Source organism: Peromyscus eremicus, chromosome 2, assembly GCF_949786415.1.
Source record: "Peromyscus eremicus chromosome 2, PerEre_H2_v1, whole genome shotgun sequence".
Lineage (NCBI taxonomy): Eukaryota > Metazoa > Chordata > Mammalia > Rodentia > Cricetidae > Peromyscus > Peromyscus eremicus.
In genome coordinates, this window is record NC_081417.1 from 82,367,496 (window position 1) to 82,391,094 (window position 23,599).

The 23,599-nt window shown below is 40.3% G+C and overlaps 1 protein-coding gene across 1 annotated transcript in view; it reads left to right on the top strand.

Moving 5' to 3' along the window:
• The window catches only part of Pappa (pappalysin 1), a 242,848-nt gene that overhangs the window by 62,032 nt on the left and 157,217 nt on the right, over nt 1–23,599 (top strand). The window contains exons 5-7 of the mRNA XM_059254461.1: nt 6,026–6,218; nt 13,602–13,723; nt 21,597–22,095. Of these exons, the coding sequence (XP_059110444.1) occupies nt 6,026–6,218; nt 13,602–13,723; nt 21,597–22,095 (814 nt within the window). The remainder of the gene's footprint in view (nt 1–6,025; nt 6,219–13,601; nt 13,724–21,596; nt 22,096–23,599) is intronic.

Sequence of the window (23,599 nt, forward strand, 5' to 3'; positions counted from 1 at the left end):
ACTTTCTGTTTGTCTCACACGGCTTAAAAGTGATGTCTGTTGAAAAGTGAATAACCCATCTCTGGATCTATAAAGTGTCTTTAAGTTTGGTTCTAAAAACAGCCACAGTGCTGGGTATTTCCTCAAAAACAGATTCCGAGTGGGCTCCCATTCCCAAACCTACAGACCCTCCACATCCGGCGCCCTGCACCCTCAGACAACCCTGTTTACGGCCATCTCTGCCGCACCTTGCCTCGGCCAGCTCAGCACACATGGGAAATAAACACCAATAAGAGTTTTGGAAGTTTGCCTGCTTCTTAGGGGCTGGGAGCTTCCACCCACTACCAGATCCCCATAAACTAAGTCTCCTTTTTTGTTTCCCTGTGAGAAGATCTAAAGGGTGATTAATTTAGTATTGTTGTTCTTAAAGGATCTCCTCAGCTCAGTGACCATCAACAGCAGAACTAATTCACTGAGCTACGATACCAAACTTCCACCCACAAAAGCATATTCAAGGCGAGCGTGGAGCTTGGAAATGTTTGTTTTCTCTAGGACCTCTGATAGATGAGGTGACAAAAGTAGTTGGATGAAATTCAAAATGCAGAACAAAATGGGGTTCTCAGAGCTGAAGGAAGGGATGCATGGGGGCTCCCGTCTTCCAGAACAGAGGGCAGAGTCATTGCCAAGTTGACTTCTTCCAGCTGCCTCTCCTTGCTGGATGCTCATTCCTTAAGGCAGATCTGCCTGCCAAGATGGTCACAGCTTGTGTGTGTGCTTTTCAGTATAATAGCTGTTAGTTATCTGTGGCTACTAAGCACTTTAAAATAGCTGATGCAACTGAGTACATGAATTATGACCCTTAAAATATTTGAACTAATTTATATGGAAAAGGCCACATGTTCTGATGGCTACCATATTGGTCTTTGAAGACCAACAATAATTGAGTATCTCTGATATACAAGTAACTGTATACATAAAATAATATAAATTAACCCAAAGAGATAAGTTGCTATATAATTAATATAACCAGTTCACAGATGCAAAAAAATGTGGTCGGAGAGCACAAAAAACTTGCCCAGAGGCAAAGACATAAAACAAGACAAATGCATTACTTAAGCCCAAGCCTTTCTTACCACAGAGTCTGAGTTATTAACCAGTTACTTTACTGTTCTGAGGCTCCCAAGTGGTCCAGCCTAGAAGCTAACAGGCAGCTGATGTATCTCTCACACTACAGTAGAAAACACTAAGGTATATGTTTGTACTAAACTAATGGCTAAGCCCTTGCCAGATAGGAAGCAAATCTGCCCCCAACTTCCTGAACATAGAAAACTGTACTTAAGAGGTATTCCAAGATTACTTGTCACAGACTATAAGAGCCTAGAATTTTTTCCAGCCTCTTGGTTATGGTAGCATCTTTCTATGTGTCAGGAACTTCTAATATGCATACTTGCATTGAACCAAACAGTCCAGTCTCCAAAGAATATATAGCTGAAGCAAATAAACCAATTGATGTGTTTAAATATTTAGCAGTAAGAATGTTATTAGCAGTGTTCCCTCTCTAAATTTTTACTGTTTACTATAAGCCAGGCACAGGAAATAAATGTTTACCTACGTGAAAAAGTAAAAATGTCTTACAAGCTTGAAGTGAATAGAAAACTGAAATGAACTGCAAAGCATCCCACATGACAGAATGTTGTGACACCATTGAACAGGATGTAGAATACGGCCTGGGGACATGACATTCCAAACATGGGATGTTGTGTCAGGAACCTGAAATTGAAGTGCCTACATTGTAGTATTTGATTATAGGCAAATTATTTATTTTCTCAGAGCCTCCTTTACTTTATCAATTCATAGAGAACTCTTATATTGAATGACAACAGATAGGATCATACAGGGAAAGAATCTAAAACTGTCCTTGGCAGGATGAATGGTGCTTAACAAATAATAACTAGCCTGATTATTTATTAACTATTTGATGTGTAGAACACCCCAGTCATATGTGTAAGACACATATATGATAAGAATTACAGAAATATACTATATTCACACCCATAATGTATGTATGCATGTATACACACATATGCATTATCACTAATTTATTTATAGGTACTGATCTTAGGGTGATGTTTATTTGGGGTACATTTCAAAATCTTCACAGTGAGCATAGCTTTTATAACCATATTTTACTGAAACTATTGTTATGATTTTAAAAACAGAACCCAAACAACAAGCTTTTACAAAAGCTGACCCATTTACCTATGTACTGTCAGCGAGCTTGTTAAATGCTCACATCAGCTTTTTGAGGAAGGCACTGTTACCATTCCTCCTATTGCAGTGAGTGGAAATGAGGCTGCCAGGGTCAGCAATTTGTCCAAGCTCCTACAAGAGGTAGAGTTACTGATTGTCTGTCCTGATCCTCCATGCAATGCACCCCTCAGAACATGACTTAGGCAGCAAGCCTGGAGCCCTGCAGCAATAATAGCACAGTGGCCCAAAAAGTGTCTCCAAGAGCTGAAGTGCTCCCTGTCTCTTCTGCTGAGAGACAAAATGGGAGCAGAGGAACAAGATGAGCCTGGAGGCCTAGATAAAGGGACCACAGATGGTAGAAGTCAGGCTGTTTGGGACTGGAAGCCAAGGGGGCCTGACTCTAGACATGAGCTAATTGAGACAGAGCATTTATGATGAATGGAATCCCTTTGGGATTTTGCCCAAGATTCTGATAGTAGCTAAGTCTCAGTGTGATGTAACCTGGGACAGATGTTTTCAACTTAATATGCTTCAAATGTATTCCTGTTCCCCTACTAACTTCTACCACTTATCCATTTTTCAAACTGTTTCCTATTGACAAACTGGGAATGGTTACTATTTAAATTATAAAAGGAAAGCATACATCTTTGAAGAAAATTAATTATAAGTTTATAAAGAAAAAATACCTCATATTTTCATCCTCTGTCATCTTGTTAAGTGTTTGCTGTGCCCCGTTTGAATCCTTACTACCATGCTAGGTTTGAGTTGATTTAAATACCCCTAATTTACGTATCAGGAAACTGACATGTAAAGTTAGGAGGTTTGGTAGTGCTCGGTTAGTATTTTATTTTAAGGATGTCCTTAAAATATATAGTCAGTCCTCCACCAATGAGGATATGTATTAATATTTTTAGTATAGTGGTTAAACTTCAGGAACCAACTCCTATTCAGTGATTTACCTCATCTCTGTTCGTCAACATTGTTATGTGGAGTCCATAATGGGCTAGTATTAGACTGCAAAGTATTCACAATTTATACTCTGAGATTTGTTTCTTCCTTCTCCAAGTTTCTGATACACACACACACACACACACACACACACACACACACACACACACACCCCTACTTACTTCACTCACTTCCCCGGAACACAAGGCAGTGAGCATTTGCCACAAAGTGGACACGGTTCTTGTGCCCTACACTCCAGCTCAGCCATATTCTGAGACGAACCCTCTCATTATCACCATTGTCTCCACCTCATAGATGAGAAAAGGAAGTGCCAAGTGCATAGACACTTGCTCCCTTGACTCTATGTCTTGTACATCATACTTTTTTATGGAGCCATCAAGCCTTCCACCTACATCAGATCTTCTTGGTAGCTCTTTCCAGGCTTCCAGGACACAATGTACAAATCATAGTGGTGATAGAAAATGAACCTTTGTTCTGGTCGTCCTCAGGCTGAGGTGTGTGTGCTCCTAGCAATAGGTAGCCACAGGATTTAGGGAGTTACATGGTGGACCTGGCCTTCAGAGAGATTTACTACCTCTCCTGTGCAATACTTGCAAAGGAACACTGGGCTCTTCTGATTCTGCCAAATGTCTTAAAATTTTCCCTCAGGGTGCCGAAAAGGAGACTCTCAAAACTTACTAAGCCAATCCAAGCCAGCCTCTGCATATAAACTCTCCCATACCCTTGTCCATTCCCTTCAAGGTCCTATCTAGTGGCCCATCCCCTGCCCAAACTTATTTTGTTTGGTTGATAAGGAGAAGCGAGCTTATGCTGCTGGATTCCAGTAGCACATTTATTTTTAAGATCTGGTGAGCTCCACACTCCTCTGTCTGGGGCCCAGCTGCGGTAATCCTGACCAAGCAGACACCCCTGAGAAGTGGTGCATTAGGAAATCAAGCCAAACAGTGCCTTTTTTTTCTGTTCCCAGGGGAGCTGAATCATACTGTTGGAGAAAGAAACTGGAGACAAACCTCTTCCCTAGAGGCTAAGTCTTTGGTCTCTGCCCTCAGTCCACACCCTGGAAAAGGGAGAATAGGACTGAAGGTCATTATATCTAGACACCTGAGAGACTGTTTCCAATCCCCTTTAGAATAGAACTGGATCAACTCTCATTTGCAAGCCACCTGCTGGAGACTTGACCCATAATATAGTTCACTTGTGCTTAGAAAAAAAAGTTATGGCATCATTTGGAAGCACAACTTTGGTTCAAGCCTCAGATAGGCTTTGCTCTATGACCTAGCAAAAGTTGCTTGCCTGAACACAGACTCAGTTCCCAGCTCTGTAAGGAAGAGAAAATGGTAGTATGCACTCCAAAAGTAGCATGTGTTAGGAGAGAAAGAGTAACTGTCCAAAGCCTGGCACACCATGCCTGGCTCATACTTAACACATGCTAAGAATATGTCCCACAGACACACATACACGTATGCTGTAAGGAGATGTGCTTGCTCTTGCTCTCACCTGGGCTGTTTTTTTGTTTGTTTGTTTGTTTGTTTGTTTGTTTTTTGTCAATTTGACCCTAGCCAGGGTCATTTGAGGAGAAAAAACCACAGTTGATGAATGCTTCCATCAGACTGGTCTGTAGGCAAGTCTATGGGGATTTTTTTTCTTGGTTAATGATTGATGTAGAAGGACTCAGTTCACTTTGGGCAGTGCCACCAATGAGCAGGTGGTTCTGGGTTGTATAAGGAAACTGGTTGAGCAAGCCACGGGGAGCAAGCCAGTTAGCAGCATTCTTCCATGGCCTCTGCTTCAGTTCCTGCCTCCAGTTACCAAATTTGAGTCCCTGCCCTGACTTCCCCTTAAGATGGACTGTGATATGGAAGTATAGCTAATTACACCTTTTCCTCTCCAAGTTGCTTTTGGTAATGATCTTTATCACAGCAATAGAAATCCAACTAAGGTATCACCCTATCCACAGCCTGGAGTGCATATCCAGGCCTTGCCTGAGCCTTACATGGGATATTATGCCTCTAGCTGCACAGTTACCTCTCTTCTGGTCACTTTCTTTCTCAACCCCAACCTAGTGATCCAATTGACCTCGTATATACAACTATCTTGGGTGCCTTCCTAGTTGCTCCTTTTTCCCCACATGCCATCTCTATCAAATCACTGATGATCTACATGACATTAGTTGTCACAGAACAACCCTCGCTCATGAGATGAATACTGTTTATGTCATCCTTAAGGGGAGGGATATTTTAAGTCGCATCTTTCCACATCCCATCTTTCCACAGACTGGCTTACAGTACTGAACATGAATTAGACATTTAATAAATGTGTTTCAAGTACAATATCACTGCATTAGTGGAAAGTAGACTTGATTAATGCATGATCAAATGAATGTGAAGGAATACAATAGGGAACTAGTGAGCACATAAATGAGTGAATGAATGAAGAAATGAATGAGAGAAAGTGAATGGGGGTGGAGACATTGCTGACTTGGGAACCAGAGGGTATAAGGTCCCTGGAAAGAAACTTGTCTTGCCCTTGTCCTTAGCTGTAACTTTTTAGCAGCTATCTCCTCAGTTCCAGGCTTGCTTTTCCAATGCTACCCACCCTCCCTTCCCTCCTGTTTCCTCTCACCTGTCTCCAGGAGTGATGACTGCACTAATTTGTTCACACACCATTAACTTCTGAGCACTGGAAGAGGCTGCCCTGAGCAGGCGAGGACGGACTGGGGTGCTGGTTCTCTAGCTGCATGGAGACATCACCCTTCTCTTGCATGCCTGCCTATGCAGCTCAAGGCTTATCTCTCTCTCTCCCCACTCTCTCTCTCTGACTCTTACAGATGACGACTGTACAGACTCTTTCACGCCCAATCAAGTCTCCAGAATGCACTGTTACCTGGACCTGGTATACCAGAACTGGCAACCCTCCAGAAAGCCAGCACCTGTAGCCCTTGCCCCCCAGGTTGTGGGCCATACAAGTGACTCTGTGATGTTAGAGTGGTTCCCACCCATCGATGGCCACTTCTTTGAAAGGTGAGTGTTTCCTGTGGAGTGCTGATCTCTTTCTCCTCCTGCCAGAAAGAAGACTCAGAAAGGAGGCAGCCATGGAGGGTTGGACTTATTTTTCTTGTTAAATAGAGACCTCACTATTCATCAGTGACTGGGACTCAAAAGCACACTGACAAGTTTGAGCCAGAGAATAAAAGAATGTTACCAGAAATGAGCCAGTAATGACGCATACTTCCACATAAATGAGAGGGTAAATTCACTTTATTATTAGAAGCTTGGAAACCAGGGTGGACGCAAAATGAAATCTTAATGCAGCCTACTCTAGTGGTACTTGTCTTTAATCTCAGCACTTGGGAGGCAGAGACAGGCAGATCTCTGTAAGTTCTATACTAGCCTGGTCTACACAGTGAGTTCTAAGACAGGCAGGGCTATGCAATAAGAGACTTTATCTCAACTCCACCAATTTACCCACCCACCACAAAAGAACTTTGAGTACTTCTATTGCAAGAAATCTTTTCCGCTGTTGTCTCCATTAGCCCAGGAGTTAAAATTGCCTCTGGTTAATAGGAAAACCTTCTCATGTTAAATATATACAATTCATGTTATATACACTATGCCTATATGTCACTATTCATATTTGCAAAAGCCTATGGTTATATATAACCATAAAGTGGATACCCAGTATATTTTGAGAATACCAAAGACTAATCAAGTGTGAGAAACCAAAGCTCTGTCTGTTGCTTGTCATTTGAATGCCACCTGACATGTCAATCCCCCCAGATTTTTAACTGTCTTCCACTGAAAATGTGTCTGATTATGCCTTCTGATGGTCAGAAGGTGGAGACCTAAATTCAATGACTTCTCGTGTGTCCTTTCACTGTAGACTCCCGAGGAGCTCAAGCTCTGAGGGAACCAGATAAAGATTCATAGCTAGGCATGCAGTTCAATGGTAGAACACTTGCATTGCATGTGTGAGGCCAAGAATCCAACCCCACCACTGCAAAACTGAAAATGAATATTCATGAAAATAGTCTACATCTATTTCAGAATCTTGCAGCTATTCGTTATTCAGGTAATATCTCACTTCCACCCTTAGCCCTTCTTGAGATAATTATCCCACAATGTGGATATAACATTGAGGATGGTGAAGACAATAGCCATGCTAATCATTAATTTGTCATTTTCTGCTGGGCTTGCAACTGACCGTCAATTGCGTACCGTGTGATAGATTCTAATCTGAATGCTTCTTGTACAGAGTCTTAGTTAATATTCCCAGTAACCAGGTATAAGGGTGATTGGTTTCCTTATGTGCCAGATAAGGAGAGCACTGGAGCTGAAAGAGTCTGAGAAATTTGGCAAAGAGCTCATAGAAAGTGCTGGAATCTGGCATTCCACCACATTTGGAAATGTCTTGTCTATGAATCCTATATGCCTTCATTAAGTCGTTCCAGACTAAAGGTGTGAAGGAGGTATTAGGTTTCCTCACAAAAGCTGGCAAAAAAAACCCTCTCATTTACAAGTAGTGTATATGTGTGTTTGTGTGTGTGTGTGTGTGTGTGTGTGTATATACACATATATATATATACACAATATATATATATATATATATATATTGACATAAGCAAAAGACCTCAAATGAGATTTCTCAGGGGTAAAGATGTAAATAGCTAATAGATCATTTTTAAATGCTTATTGTCACCAATTACCAGAGAAATGCAATTTATACATGAAATGATTTATCTATCACCTCACAGTCTTAAAATGGCTATTCCCAAAACACACTGAAGAATTGGCAAGGCTTGTGAGGAAAGGGAATCTTGTATATGGCTTGTGGGAATGTAAATGAATACAGTCATTATGGAAAACAATGTGGATGCACCTCAGAAAACCATACTAGGACTGTATGGTTCAGCTCTGGCACTACTGCATGTATATCCAAAAAAAAAAAAAAAATTAAACCAGAGGCTAGGAAGGTGGCTCAGTAGTTAAACCACTTACCATTCAAGCATGTGGATCTGGCCAGGTCCCCAAACCCCAGGAAATTCTGGAAGGACATGGCCTAGGAGAGTGGAGACGAAGGATCCCAGAGTAAACTGGCTGGCAGGACTAGACATAATAGTGAGCCCTTGACTTGATTAAGAGACCCTGCCTCCATGAATAAGATGGAAGAGCAACAGAGGGTGGGTTTGACATCAGAGTCAGGCCTCCACTACAGGTATGCACACACACACACACACACAGACAGACACACACACACACACACACACACACACACACACACGTACATACACATATGTGCACACACGTGCAAAAATGCAAACACAGGTGCAACACACACACACACACACACACACACACAAAGAAAAATGAAAAAAAAAATCAAATCTATCAGTAGAAGAGGCACCCTGTTTTATATGGTCTGTATTAGCATTATTCACAATAGCTAAGATGTAAAAACAACCTGAATATCCTTTATCAGATAAAGAGTTTTTAAAAAATGCCTCTGTATACTGTGAAATATTAGCCAGCTAAAAGGCAGTAAGGAAACCTCGTCTTTTAAAACACATAGAATGAGTCTAGAGGACCATTATGTTCATTGAAATAAGAAAGTCTCAGAAAGACAAATACTACCTTATCTCCATTATATGTGGAATTTTAAAAAGTTGAACTCTTGTATATAGAGAGAACGATGCCTGGGAGAGGATAGTGAATTTACAAGGATGTGAGAAATGGAGATGTTGGTCAAAGGGTACAATTTCAATTAGATTACAAAAATAATATTTGGTGGTCTTCTGCATACAAATATTATAATGAATGATAATGCTTTAAATATTTTAAATGGTTAAAATAGTATATTTTAAGGATTTTTATCATACACACACAAAAAATGTTAGGTATAAGAGGTGATAGATTTGTCCATCACCCTCATTTAATCATTAAAAAAACTGTATAAAACTTTTATTTTATACTTTTAAAGTATACAAAATTAATATCTGTGAGTTAAAAGTTTAAAAATTAAAAGCACATTCTACTGTGATAGTACATCAAATCGGGGCTCTAAATGTCTACACCACTCTCAGTCACTGAATCTAGCGCTTTCCTTTTACATCCAGGCAAGAGTTCCATCAGTTAGAAAGGAAATGTACTCTCCAGGCTCTCTGGTGGAACTCCCTCTCCCTGGCCCCAGCCGCCCTTGCAGAACTCAGAGCTGGGCTTGGGAACACTCACGTGATACTCTGGAGCAAGCTTTCCAGCAGCCAGTAGATTTATTTATTTTCTCCGGGGTGATGAGAAGTATCAGACTTTTGGTCAAGCTTTGGCCTTGGTTCTACTTTTAAAAAAATGGAAGTTTTGTAAATGAAGCTTCCTGTGTATGTATTCAATTTATATTTCATAAGGCAGTTATTGTCCATTAAATAAATTCCACCTGATTGTTGGAAACCTATTAGAGGGTTAATTGTTGTGTAATGAGATGTGTCTGTATTGCATAGTACTCTTAACTTTAATCAATATGTTTTTAATAACCTATAGTCAGTTAGTACTCCAGGCATATACAATAGCTATTCTGTTCAGGGTAAGATTGCATAATGGAGTTATCACATGCTAAATTGAAATTGACATTTTTGAAATATGTCTAATTAAGCTTAGCAGCTATGTAAACCATAATCTAACTGAAGTTGGTCCATAAGTATCAATAAATTGCTGTCAAAAAAAGTGGCACTATATCCTTTGTGTATCATTCTCCCATAAGCAGGGAGTTTATAGTCCTACAAATTGATTTAGTATGAAGTGTAGAAGCTTTGATGTCTGGTCACACACACTCCGGTCACTGCCACCCTTAGCTTCAATGCTCCCAGTAGATGACCCTTTGGGCAAGACATTTCACTTCTGTGATCCTCAGAGTCCTCCTTCATAAAAAGATGCTAACTTGCCCAGATAACCTGTGTCATGTGGGGAACTCAGCAAATGACATCTGTGATGTACCAAGCACGCATATTCTGCACTGGAGGAATGTTAGCTTCTACCTTGTATGAGGTTTTCCAGAACTGTTTGGCTACTTGAAAACCCCTTCCCTTGAAAAACCTTGGGTATTTTCCACACCATCCATCAATGCCAGCATCTAGCCCCTGGCCATGCTCATGTCCTCCTGCTGTTCTCACATCTGTGGTCTAGGAGAATACAAGGGTTTCCCTTAAAAAAACATAATCAGATTCCCCCACAGCCTGAGTCCTCACACAGGGGCAACTGAATAAATAATTCAAGGCCACCCCTGGTCTTTCTAACGCCTTTATTTTTAATCTGTCTTGCAAATGTGTTGGCTGGGTGGTTTCAGTTATCTGAACAATTGGCTATCATATGCTGGAAAGCATACTGGACTAGGAAATGAGACCAGGATCTAAAGTCCTTGTAGATGTATCCATTCTTTCTGCTCCTTCAACTTCAGTTTTCTGATCTTTAAGTCAAAGAAGCTTAGCCTTGCCCAAGCAGAATTTCTCCTCCATATCTCCTAACACATAAAACAATGAGTAATTTTCCCCAACAAAGGCTATACATACTAGTACCAGTCTAGCTGCAAAGGAGAAAGGCTAATTCTCTTTTTATCTAGGATGACCAGTGAAGTACCATTCAAAAGGATTTTATTTGTTAATGGGACTGTTTCATATCCACATTCACCAAGATAGCAGCCACTCTCCAAGATAGTAGCCACATTCACCAAAATAGTGGCCATACAGTACTTGAAATTATGACTGATGTAATAAAGTTTCAGAATTTTTTAAATATATTTTATATTACTTAGTTTAAATTTAAATGGCTGCATGTGGTTACCAAGCTCCTTGTTCAGTATCTACAGCTTTGAGCTTTGACTCAGATAAACTGTATAAGAAAGATGAACTTGCATGACTTTAATGCTAGACTTGGGAGGCAGATGCAAGCAGATCTCTGTGAGTTGGAGGCCAGCCTGGTCTACAAAGTGAGTTCCAGGACAGCCAGAGCTATTACACAGAGAAACCCTGTCTTGAAAATAAAGAAAGAAAAGGAAAGAAAAAGAAAAAAAAGAAAAATGAATTCCCTCAATATTAGAATTCTACAGGTGTATGATTTTAATGTGTGTGTGTGTGTGTGTGTGTGTGTGTGTGTGTGTGTGTGTGTGTACAGGTGGGTGATAAAAATCAAACAAATGCCATAGGGAGTTGGGGACGCAAGCATTCCCTGGATGTATAGGATAGCACATACCACATTTGCAGCCAGCTGGAGAGTGATTTACTCATCACAGTACTTCTTGAGAACCAGACACATGGTAAGAGATCAGTGAAGTTCAAGTTATGCCTAAGGGAAGTGGAGAAACTCAGCAGCTGTCTAGGTCAGCACAGTTTCTGAATCCATCCCAGGGTATACATGATGTCACTTTTTTATCATCAGTCTTGTTACTCAGAGCCACTGTGCATGGAAGCTGACTTTGTTGGAGACTTCTGAAGAATCCCCCCAATTCCCTCTCTCCCTCCTTCTGTCCTTTCCTTGTTCCTTCACTATAAGTATATTGGTATACTTAAGATGATAGTTCCTTTTCCAAAAGCAACTCACAAACTACTGCCAATATTTTGTTACATAAGCCTACCTGAATAGCACTGAGACAGCATTATAGGTTAAACTTGAATATGCCTACTCTACTTAAGTTTGTAGTAAATATGTTTCGCATAAATATAGACATTTTATAATAACTTTCATAATTATAAGTATTTTATAATAGCTGCCCATAATTCTGTTTATATTAACCTTGGAATGTTTAATTTCTTATTCTTTCACCAAATGCTAATGTGCTTGCAAACCTTTTACTAATGTGTGCTTTCACATTTTCAACCACTGGGCTCAGAAGGCTCACCATGCTGTTTGAAGGTCTAGCTTAATTTAGCCACAAGTATTATATATGTGTCTGGGTGACTAATATTTGCTCACTCACACATTCACTCATCCATCCGTTCAACTGCATATGCTAGCCAACATTAGGGATATATGCTGAGCCATAAGACAGGAAAGGAGGCCTAGGTTATGAGTCTGGTTCCCAAGGGCCTCGTAATATATGAAAGAAACACATTTACATATAAATACATTCATAGAGAAAAACTATTCACAGTGAACTTTGCAGGATGAGAAGCATCATCCAGGTAGAACTATCAAACGTGGGGTAATGGGACCCAATGTGGAAGAGAGAGACAAGGCTAGGGCAATGAGGAAAGTTAGGGTCACTGGATGTTGGGATCACTCAGAGGTTAAGCAGGAGCATGGCCTGTCGAGAATGGGGTTTGTGGTGGTTTCCTGACCCCTGCCTGGGAAAACCAACCAACTATGAGGCTCACACATATACTTTCTTAGACTATAACCCTAGAATTGTGGAGTTTTTTGTTAGGTGAAATCACACAACTTGAGATCTGGCTCTGCCATTTTATCCTTGGAGGTAGCCAAATCACACAGATTCTTCTGGGAATGACTGAAGAGGAATCACTAGGGATGTTGCATTTTGAGAAACAGTGGGCTGGTTGGGATGTTACTTAACATCATCTAGAGATTCTGTTGCCAGGAGTCTCAGCAGATGCCACTCAGATTTGCAGATTTTTAGATCCATGAGAATACAGAAGAGTCATTCCTGTCTTCTCTATAACCACCTCCTACAGATGCCAAATTTGGAGAACCAGTAGGAATCCAGAGTTAGTTGTAACCAGAGAGAGATTGAATCCAGATACTCCAGACAGTTGGGGAAGCCACCATAATACTCCACTTTTGGGACTGGTCCCACTGAGAGATTGGCTCACCCCCTGGAAAGCTGTTAAAATGAGTTAGATGGCATAGTAAAGAAACTGCTTTTGACTGTTAAATTGCGAGTGACTCACTCATCCCCAGAATGTTGGGGCTGGAAGGTTTCTTAGGCATCATCTCATCCAGCCCACTCATTTTCTAGTGAAGGAACCACACCTTCTTCATGCTTAATGCCTGTGATGCAGACTGATGCCTTGTACATAGTGGGTACCTGGAAAATACTTTCAAAGGAGTTATTTCTGGGGACAAAATGAGCGAAAAGGTGCTCTTACAACCACACAGAAGATTCTCAGTGGAGGTTTCTATGCCATGTGCAATTAAAATCACTGCAGGTAGTAGTCTTATTGCCAATTGGTTCTGTGCTACTTGACATCAGAGGAGTATATGCAGCATTAGGACATCTGCCAAAAAACAATCCTGGGCAATAGGAGGGATTTCATTTATAGCCATTTTCCTAGTCTTAGTATGTGTGTGGAGAAAGCAGAGTAAATGCAGGCTCTGTCCTTTGCCCCATTGCTTTTGCCCCTGTCCTACCAGCCGCTCACTCAACTGTTCCTAAGTCAGTGTGTTTCCTCTTTTTCCTTGGCCTGCTAGAGAATTGGGATCAGCATGTGACCTTTGCCTAGAAGGGAGAATCCTGGTGCAATATGCTTTCAATGCCTCTTCCCCGATGCCCTGTGGACCATCAGGACACTGGAGTCCTCGGGAAGCAGAAGGTAAGTCAGAGCTTATTGACAAGAGTGGCGTACAGACGACAAATTTAATGTACATGGAATTTTATTCTTCTTAGCAGTCCTTAACACTATTCATGCACTCATTAATTTAACAAGTGTTTTTGAACACATGTACTATTCTGTGTATGCAATTCTCATGTTACATATGATGAAGTCACAAAAATAGTAAATAAAGGTCAAAGGCACATGATATATGCAAGTGTTCATATAACTTACAGACTCCAGCTGCCTGTGGTTATAGGCGGGTCACTTAGGAGTTAATGCATATATTGGATGACTTCAAAGCATCAATCATCTTTGACTCTTCTTCAGTTATTACAAAGGCTACATGGGCCATTATTGTATATGACACAACTCCTTTTTTCCCATGTACACTTTTTTTGGTTGCTACTGTTCTAATCTCTACTCATGATCAGATCCTGCCATGTAAGGGGGCATTTTCAGGCATCCCAAGAGGACAATGACTGAGCCTCCTCATAGCATCATTGTGTTGTATATGTATAGAAAACAACTACTGTGTCCTATAGAAACAGAGAGAACAACTTCTACCAAATCCCAACTTCTGCACTTTGTCACTTAGCCCTGAAGCCAGACTGGCAAAGAACCCATGACTTCCTTTTCATATCACATTTCCCTTTCCCTGCCCTGGGACATTCACACATTGATCTTGTCATCTCAAAGTCCCACAAACTCTAGTGTAGGTTGGCTGGTAGCCACAGTCATTGGGGAGGACAACATGCCATCAGTTCATCGGAGAGAGCAGAACTTATACCCTTGTGGAGAGTCAGTAAGAACTCTTCCTCTACCTTTATATCTTTAGAAAGAGGGTGAGAAAGGATGCCAAAGATAGACTAAAGCAAAGGAAAAGGATCAGAGGGGAAAGTGAAGTTGGAAACAATGGTCCTATGCTTTATTTTCTAAAGCAGCTTAAAATAAAAAATGAAATTTGAATGTGGGAACTCCAAATAAATCTATCTGGAATATAAAGCAAGAGGGATGTCTGGGCGAAGCCCTCAGTTCCACTTCACAGAATCATTGCCTGTCACACAAAGAAGGGACTCCTGAGGTCATCAAACTCCAGTCCTCTTCTGGTGAAGGAATCTTCTCCATGATCTTCACTACAGCATGCCCTAGCCCTTCAGAAAGTTCTTCCTGAATCTGTAGACATAATTTCCTCAGCCAAATGGAACCCACTCAGACAAAACTATGCATCTCTGACACATGAGAACACTTTGCCAACTTGCATAGCATGGTCCTACCTTCCCATGTACATGCCATGGGGGTATGTGCTAGGAACAGTCTTGGGTGCACAGATGAGGCTATGCTGGCCATTCATTAGGACTGAGGTAAGCAAATGGGCAGTGACCGTGTAGTGAAAAGAGACCATGCTGATCAAAGTCAAGACCCAATAGACAAGAGACTTCATCCAAGACTACAGAATTTGGATTCCCACTAAATGTCACTAAGCACATTTAAGCACTGAGATAATTTTAATATTTAAAAAAGGGAAGTTTTCTAGGTGTGGTCCTGAGTGTCCTCAAAGTCAGAATTATTTTTATAATTATTATGGCATCATTTAATATTCCTTTTCCATTCTCTCCTGAGAACACATTTGGAGCTTTTCAGAACTACAGAGCATTAGTCCTCTGACAGATAAAGGAATGTACAATACACATTTTGTAGCTGGACAATGCCTCCATTCATAGATATACAATAGTGTACAAGTAAATACAAGCCACCTAAAGAAAAGTGCCAAATGATGCTGTGTGCATTTATGTGGATTCATGGCGTGAGCAGCATGGGGAGGGTCACAGATTTTGAACAGGTGACTTGAATAATTCACATAAGGATGGCTTTGGATCCCCACTGTGTACAGGGAAAAGATGCAATGTACTTAGGTCAGAGTAGATAACTGCTTCATAAACTGTGGGTTGAAGCTCCATTTAAAGGTTGCATATCGGCCAGGCGGTGGTGGCACACGTCTTTAATCCCAGCACTCGCGAGGCAGAGGCAGATGGATCTCTGCAAGTTCGAGGCCAGCCTGGGCTACAGAGTGAGTTCCAGGAAAGGTGCAAAGCTACACAGAGAAACCCTGTCTTGAAAAAAATAAAATAAAATAAATAAAGGTTGCATATCAGAACTTGCAACCTCCAAAGCTTAACTCACAAACTTGTAATGAATCTAGATGTCTCTGGAAGCAAAAATCTTTGTTGCATTGTGCAACATCACTGAACACACCTACAATTTGCACGTTCATGGCTTTGCACCATTAGTGCTAGTGGATGCTATCTTAAAATGCCTCAGATTCAAGACTATTGGACATTATGAAGTGTGGTGTTTTTACTCTTCATTCAAAAAGTGTTTTGCTCATATATAAAGCTAGTGATGTAATTACGGAAAACAAAGACTTTAGTATTTCCCTAGTGTCATATTAGGATTGTATTGTATTATGATGTTTGATTGATGTTTTTATGATATTGAGGTTGCTGATTTGAATTTCGTTTAAAAAATTAACTGAGTTTTGGCTCAGGCTTAAGGCAGAATTTCCAGCCATTTCTGAAAGGGCTCTAAACATACTTCTACCAGTTCTGTATTATATTTTGAGCAAAGCAGTATTCTCAACTGTGCTGATTTTAAAATAAAAATATAACTCAGCTCTCCAAAGCTGTTGAAGATACTCTACATCTTGTAATACCAAATATTTTTGGTATTACAGTCAAGGTTTACTTCTTTATATAAAAACAGACAAGCACATTGATGTCATCAGTATGCAATTTTCCTTTTGCCTTTAATAAATAACATTTTACATATACAGAAGAATTGTTTTAAAGTAAAATTTTAAGACTCACTGTCAAGGGATGCTTGGTTTGCATATCCACTTTAGGTACCTGTATGCCAGGAGTCCCTTAAAAAGATCTCAGATAGAAGTTTTGCAATTAGAAAAAGTAGGTGAAATGGTAAGATGTGCAGGTTATAGAGAATTCTCTAGCTGCTTTGTGCTAAATAAGTTAAAGAATGAGGATCCTGGAGGGAAAGAAACAGCTTTTGGCTGTTGTTAGAATCGGGGTGACCAAGGTGATTATCTGTGTTGATGCCAAGGGTCTGAGGCAGCGATAAGGGAGAAAACTAGTGTTGTGAGATAATTGGGAGGTAGAATCTGCGAGGGCCACTCTTGGCTAAAATCACCTTGGTCACTCTACTACTTGTTTAAGTAACATAAATTCCAGCCACCACCACACACCTTCATGCAAAACAAATGTGTCAGATAGTGAAATCTGTTCCTGCTTTATCCTGGCTCTCTTAAAGGGTAGCTTACAGTTCATGGTCAAGTGTAAGTGTGGAGGCCCCTGGACGGCTGGGCAACTCCAGCTCCTAAGGACTACCTGGAAGTTCCTACAGACATTTACTACATTCCTGCCAGGAAGAGACACCACTCTGTGCTTAAGGCATCCTATTACATGCTCTGTGATTCGTTTGGCTCAGATCCTTTTACTATTCTTAAAGAAATAAACTTTTCCATGAGCCAAACTCTATAATTTATTTCCTAACTCATTTCCAACCTATTTATCTTTGTGTGTTTGAGTTTTGGGACTTCCTAAATTAACAGAAAACTCCCTAATTCATGAACAATGCCAGCCGTATCTGTGGGGTTGAGAAAAAAGTATGGGGCAGAATTAAACTGGGTGTTCTTCACCCTGCTGCCACTAACTCCTCTGTGCCTTGGAAGTTCTTAAAATACTCCTAACATGGTATCTTACCCACAGAATGAACATTCAACCTATAATCCTCATTCTTAATTCCATATTAAAATGATAAAAGATTTTCATTTTTAAGAAACCTGTTAGCTGTCCACTGCATTCAATTAACTTTACTCCATAGTAGGAAAACAGAAACAAAAACAAAAATCTCACCTCTGTTCCCAGAAGACAGCTGTATTCTTATTTCTAGAGCAAAATCTTTATTTCATGGATACACATTTCTTGTAGTATTTACCATATTCCATTTATAAAACAGAAACTGGGTGGGTGAATCTGACTGATACAAATCTCACTAAGATCACTTATGCAAGCATAGAATTCGTTCCAAGTGTTGGGTTTTCCATGTGAGATCAGCACGTGGCACCACGTGATTCATTCTTTCCTGTTTGTATGAGTGCTTGCTCCATTGTTCTTCCTAGAATATTTCAGGTGTGCTGAAGCATGCATTAAAAAAAAATCTTGGCACTGTATCTGTGTTCATGTCAACAGCTGCAGTGTATATTACTTAGACATACTATGGGTGTCTGTACATATCTTCATAATTGTAAATTTGGATCAGCCTAAGTATGTGTAAATATTTTTCTGTACATGTCTTATTCCTAGTACATGACTTATACTGTACATGATTTATTACTAGTGGATTGCTTATAGTAATTAAGTGAGCTTTTTCATATAGTCACTATATATGCAGAAGGATATGTGTTAATAAGGAATTAATAGGATCATTGTACCTCTCTTTCGATTTTTTCCTTTTTTCACTCTATCCTTTTTTCCTCCATTTCCTTATCTCTTTCCTCCCTCTCTTCCTCCATCGCTTCTACCCTTCCTCTCTCCCTCCTCCCCTCCTTCCCTCCTTCCCTCCTTCCTTCTTCCCTCTATCCCTCCCTCACTCCCTTCCTTCCTTCCCTCCTATCCACCACTCTTTGTTTCCTACTCTCAGCCCTTCTTTGTGTCTCACAACCATATATCTAATAAGTTTCAATCAGAACACAGATATGTTCTCTTTTTGTTACTCTTTAGGGACTTTAACTCATGATCTCTGATGGTCCGTTTGTCCAAACCTTGGATGTGTACTTTCAGCATTAGTGTAAGAATATTCTTACTGACCTCATCAGACTAGAAGCTATATGAACACCAAGAGAACATCTGAAAACCTGCTATCCAGGGACTAGCCTAATACAGGACACATGCTCAGCACTCTATAATTACTATTTCAAAGCATGGATGAGCATATTGATGGATAGATAGTTAATGGATGTGTGGATGGATGGATGGATGGATGGATGGATGAAAAGAGGAAGAGTAGGAAGAAGGAGGGACAGATGGATTGATGGATGGGTTGATGGATGATGTATTGGTAGCTGGCTGGATGGATGGACAGATGAAAGGATGAATAGACAGGTGGATGATTGATGAATAGATAGTATCTACTTTCTCTAAACCATTTTTTAAATGACAGATGTTGTATCACTCATTTGCTTAAAATTTGCAAGGAGCTCTTCATCTTTCTCCGTGTACAATTCATGTCCTGTAATGTGATACACAAAATACCTCCTGATATGATTTCTGTTTACTCTGCTGTCAGCACTTACTACTACCTTTCTGTGAAACTGTATGTCATCTTAACTCTCTCAACCATTGTCTGTGCTTGAAATACTTCCTCATTGCTTCAAATCCTGGCACATGGCACAAAGCAGTATCAGAAAATGTTCTACGACTGTAAGAAGATTGCTTAGCCATCTGAAGCTAGGCTTTCTCTTCTGTAGAATGAGTTTCATAAAATCAGCACCAGAGAATTGCTGCCAGGATACAGAGAGCTAAGGCATGCAATGAGCTTTGTGCAGTGCCTACACGAAGAGGCTGGTTGGTGAAGGAAGCCTGTCATTATTACTTATAGACTTGCTGCTTGGTAATAAGTTGGAATTTGTGACACTTATGTTCCTTTTTTTATATCTAAGAATCTATCTCTAATAACAATACAAGTAGAAGCTTTGCTAAATTTTCTACTCATATTTACCTATTTGAGCATAAAGATCAGGCTTACCATATCCTTTAGAAAGCAATTGGTCCCTCTATTGATTAAAAAGAAAACAGGAATGATGAACCAAACAGATTTGTCATCTTTGTTCTCCTGTGTCTTCCTACCCCTGACAGTCATCTTCTCCAATGAGGGGAGAAAGATCCCTTACCAATTCCAGGAAAGCACATGGAGGGGGTGGGATGTTCACCTGGCATCACCCACTGGACAGTAGGCTCTAAAATTCCATCTTTTTTTATAAGTACCATATTTGCAAGAGAGAAATGTTCATTGCTGAGCAAATACCAGTCAGATACCTACCGTGTGTAATCTCTGCAGACCAGGTACTGAATTGACTGAAGGCTCTCCGCATGGAGTGAAGTAGATCTATAAAACAGAGACAGGGATATTCTCTTTCAAGACTTTGATGAAAGTCATTTGAGTTGACTATTAACTAGGGAATGTTCTTCATGTCCTGTAAGCTGTTGTCTTGGGTAATGGATGATGTATGAATAAGAGATCCATGTGCCCTCACAATACAAAATTGAGAGTTGAAAATATGGTGGATTGTAGAGTAGATAGGAAGATTTTAGCTAGGTAAAGGGTCATTGTACTTTTTCCTCAAATCAAGAGTTGCTTCTAGCCAACAGTAGCTATTTGTGGAGGAAGAACCTAATCAAGATGTGCTGGAGGAAATCTTGTGTTTCTGATTATCTCTTCTTGGTCCAGTGTGTTATATATGAAAATGTTTTTGTGCATTTTCCATGCCCCATTTCTTCTCTTTTTCTCTTCTATTTTCCATCTTTATTTTGTAGCCTCTCTCTCCTCCATCTTTGGGAAAAGATAATATTGTAGGGGGTGTTAAAAGCCCTCACTGTAATAAACCCCCTACACACACACACACACACACACACACACACACACACACACACACACACCTGGATTTTTAATGCTTATGTTATGGTGATTTCTCTTACCCTGTAATATTACCACAAAGTGTTGCCAGACTAAGGTTGTTTTCCTCTTCTCTTGATTTAGAAATATCAAACATGCTTACTCCCTATACACACAATAACAACACAAAACACCACCACCTAGTGATCCTGAAGGGGCAGAGGATGTGCCTACCAACACAACTTGAAAGTCTCTCATTCTGACCTCACCAATAAATCTCTATCTCCCTTAAGCAAATAAGAGCTGATCACTACATTGAATTATGATTACTTTTCTCAGCAGCACGAAAGAGAGTTCTCTGAAGGTCTAGATGTGACCTCAGCAGAGAAGAATTTAGAAGTCACTGCAAACTGAGATCAGTGGAGATGAAGCATCTTTTCTCTGAGGAAAATAGCGACATCACATTTTTTTTCTCCCACTCTGCTGTCCTTGAGTCAAAGTGGACAGAATTCAGAGAACTCAGTGGTATGGAATGATCTCATGTAGGGAAAAGGAGGAGTGATAAAATGGCCCAAAGTCTGACTTGTAGCTCTGTCGTTCATAGTTCAGTTTCCTCCCAGGCTCTGTCTGAGAGATATATCCTATCTCTGCTCCCTTCTTCTGCTCGGTAATTTCTGGTGCTTCTGTAAGTCTAAACAGGTTGGACCAAAGCCAGTGATATCACTGGGACTCTAAGTTTAATGATCCCTGCATTTAACAGGGACTTTAAGGTATAGACCTTTGTTCAATTCATTCTGTTTTTGAACCTTAATTGACTCACTTAGGAAATTAATCCATTTAAGAATTAAACAAGCTCATGGAACACAGAGGGTGTTCGAGCAGTGTCTCTTCTTTGTTTCTATACGAGGCATCAAAACCTCTAAATGGAAACTTAGCAAGGAAAGTTTGAGCATTAGCTCAGTAGTAAGACACTTGAACTTCACTTAAAATGCTGTATGACTCATCTGGGATCTGTTTTGCAGGGTTAGTGATGAGCTGAGTACCCTGTATTCAGCAGATTTTCCATGACACTGAGATCTACTCTTTTATCTCTAAGCTCTCATCACACAAATCTTTTCCGGGGTCTATGGGAAACTATAAAAACCAGAATGAAGCAAGAACTCATTTGCATCTCTTTTCTCCATAGGTCATCCAGATGTTGAACAGCCCTGTAAATCCAGTGTCAGAACCTGGAGTCCAAATTCAGCTGTTAACCCACACACAGTCCCTCCAGCTTGTCCTGAGCCACAAGGTTGCTACCTCGAGCTGGAATTCCAGTACCCCTTGGTCCCTGATTCATTGACCATCTGGGTGACCTTTGTCTCCACTGACTGGGACTCCAGTGGAGCTGTCAATGACGTCAAACTATTGACAGTCAGTGGAAAGAACATCTCTTTAGGTCCTCAAAATGTTTTCTGTGATATCCCACTGACCATCAGACTCCGGGATGTGGGTGAGGAGGTATATGGCATCCAGATCTATACTCTTGATGAACACCTGGAGATTGATGCAGCCATGCTGACCTCTACTGTGGACAGTCCACTCTGTCTAGAGTGTAAACCCCTACAGTATAAAGTGCTCCGGGACCCACCTCTCCAGGAAGACATAGCCTCATTACTACACCTCAACAGAAGATTCGTGGACATGTAAGTGCCTTCTCCCTATCAGGAGCTGATATAATGGATGGGTTGTGGAGAGATGTGGGGAAAGTCAGAAAATCCTGGACTAGAAGGAGAAAGGTCATCTTAGTAGGACTTACTTCTAGAGACTGTATCCCAGTGTTGGGTGGGGGCTTGGTTTTAGTAAGGCAGAGTTGGTGTAATGGGAAGGGCCATGAATAATCATAGGGGGTCAGGAGTGGAGACATTTCTTCTCTGTGACCTTCGCTTATCTCTCCAAAGTTTGGTATTTTCAACAGCAAACAAAGGAGTAGGTTGTGAATGGCAGTGAAAAGGTCCTTGATTACTATTAAAAAGGGGGGAGCTGAACTTTACTAATGACTTCTTTGTATGTAAACTTGAAGCAGATTGGTGCATTCTGATTACTTCTCCAGTGTACAAAAATGGTGATGTAGTAACAACTTCAGTGGAACTTGAGGACACACCTAGGAAACTGCATGAAAACGTTCCTAGACATTGAATACCTCTAGTCACCATCTTTCTGTTTGTTTTAGTTCCTGAGGTAGAACAGAGTCCCTAATTTATTTGATCATTAAGAATCCATGACTGCTTTTATGGGAGAAGAAGAAATGCTCACTATATTTGTCTTCAACATTTACTTTTAAAGCACTTTTCTAGCATTTTCTTTACATCTTTGGGATACATGTCTTATAAGAAAGATGTTTTGTGATGAGGTCATTAGTTGTGTGTGTGTGTGTGTGTGTGTGTGTGTGTGTGTGTGTGTTTATCACTTATCTGTTGTTATGACCAAAAAAAGGCAACTGTGTTAAATTGATGGTATAAGGCTTACGTTGTCTCTAATTTTAGAAAGTTTAGAATATTGTCACTTGGACATGCTCCTACTGACCATTGCTAGAGGCAGGACAGAACACCATGACAGGGAACATATAGTAGAGAAGAGATGCTTGATTTATGGCATCTTGAAAGCAAAGAGAGGGCTTCACTTTCATCATAGCATTCATTATCCAGAGCTCAATAAGTTCATGAATCCATGAGTATATTAATCCCTTTATGATATCAAAGCCTTCAGGATACAGTCACCTCTCAAAGCCCTCCATCTCTGGACTCTGCTTCAATGGGACCTAAACCTTTGATACATGAACTCTCAGGCAATACTTAAGTTCCAAACCATAGCATCCTGTCTACCAGACAGAAGTCTATAATAAAGTCAGTGTCACTTATTCATTTCACCCATTCTATAACCACAGCCCTATAGTCATTATCAATTTGCAAAGAAGGAAAAAGGAGGCTTTCAGACATGAGGTCACTTGTTTAGAGAGTAGTGAGATGGAGTTGGAATGTAACCCCAAGTTGGTTGGTCCAACTTGTGCTCTGTCAAAGATTTATCTAACTTCTATTTTAGTCTTTAAAATGTGTTGGAGAATTAACTGCCTAATTTGAGTGTGAAGAGTCTGTGTAGTCAATCAACAAACCTTATATAATACTTCCTATGTGCAAGAAACATTGGTGG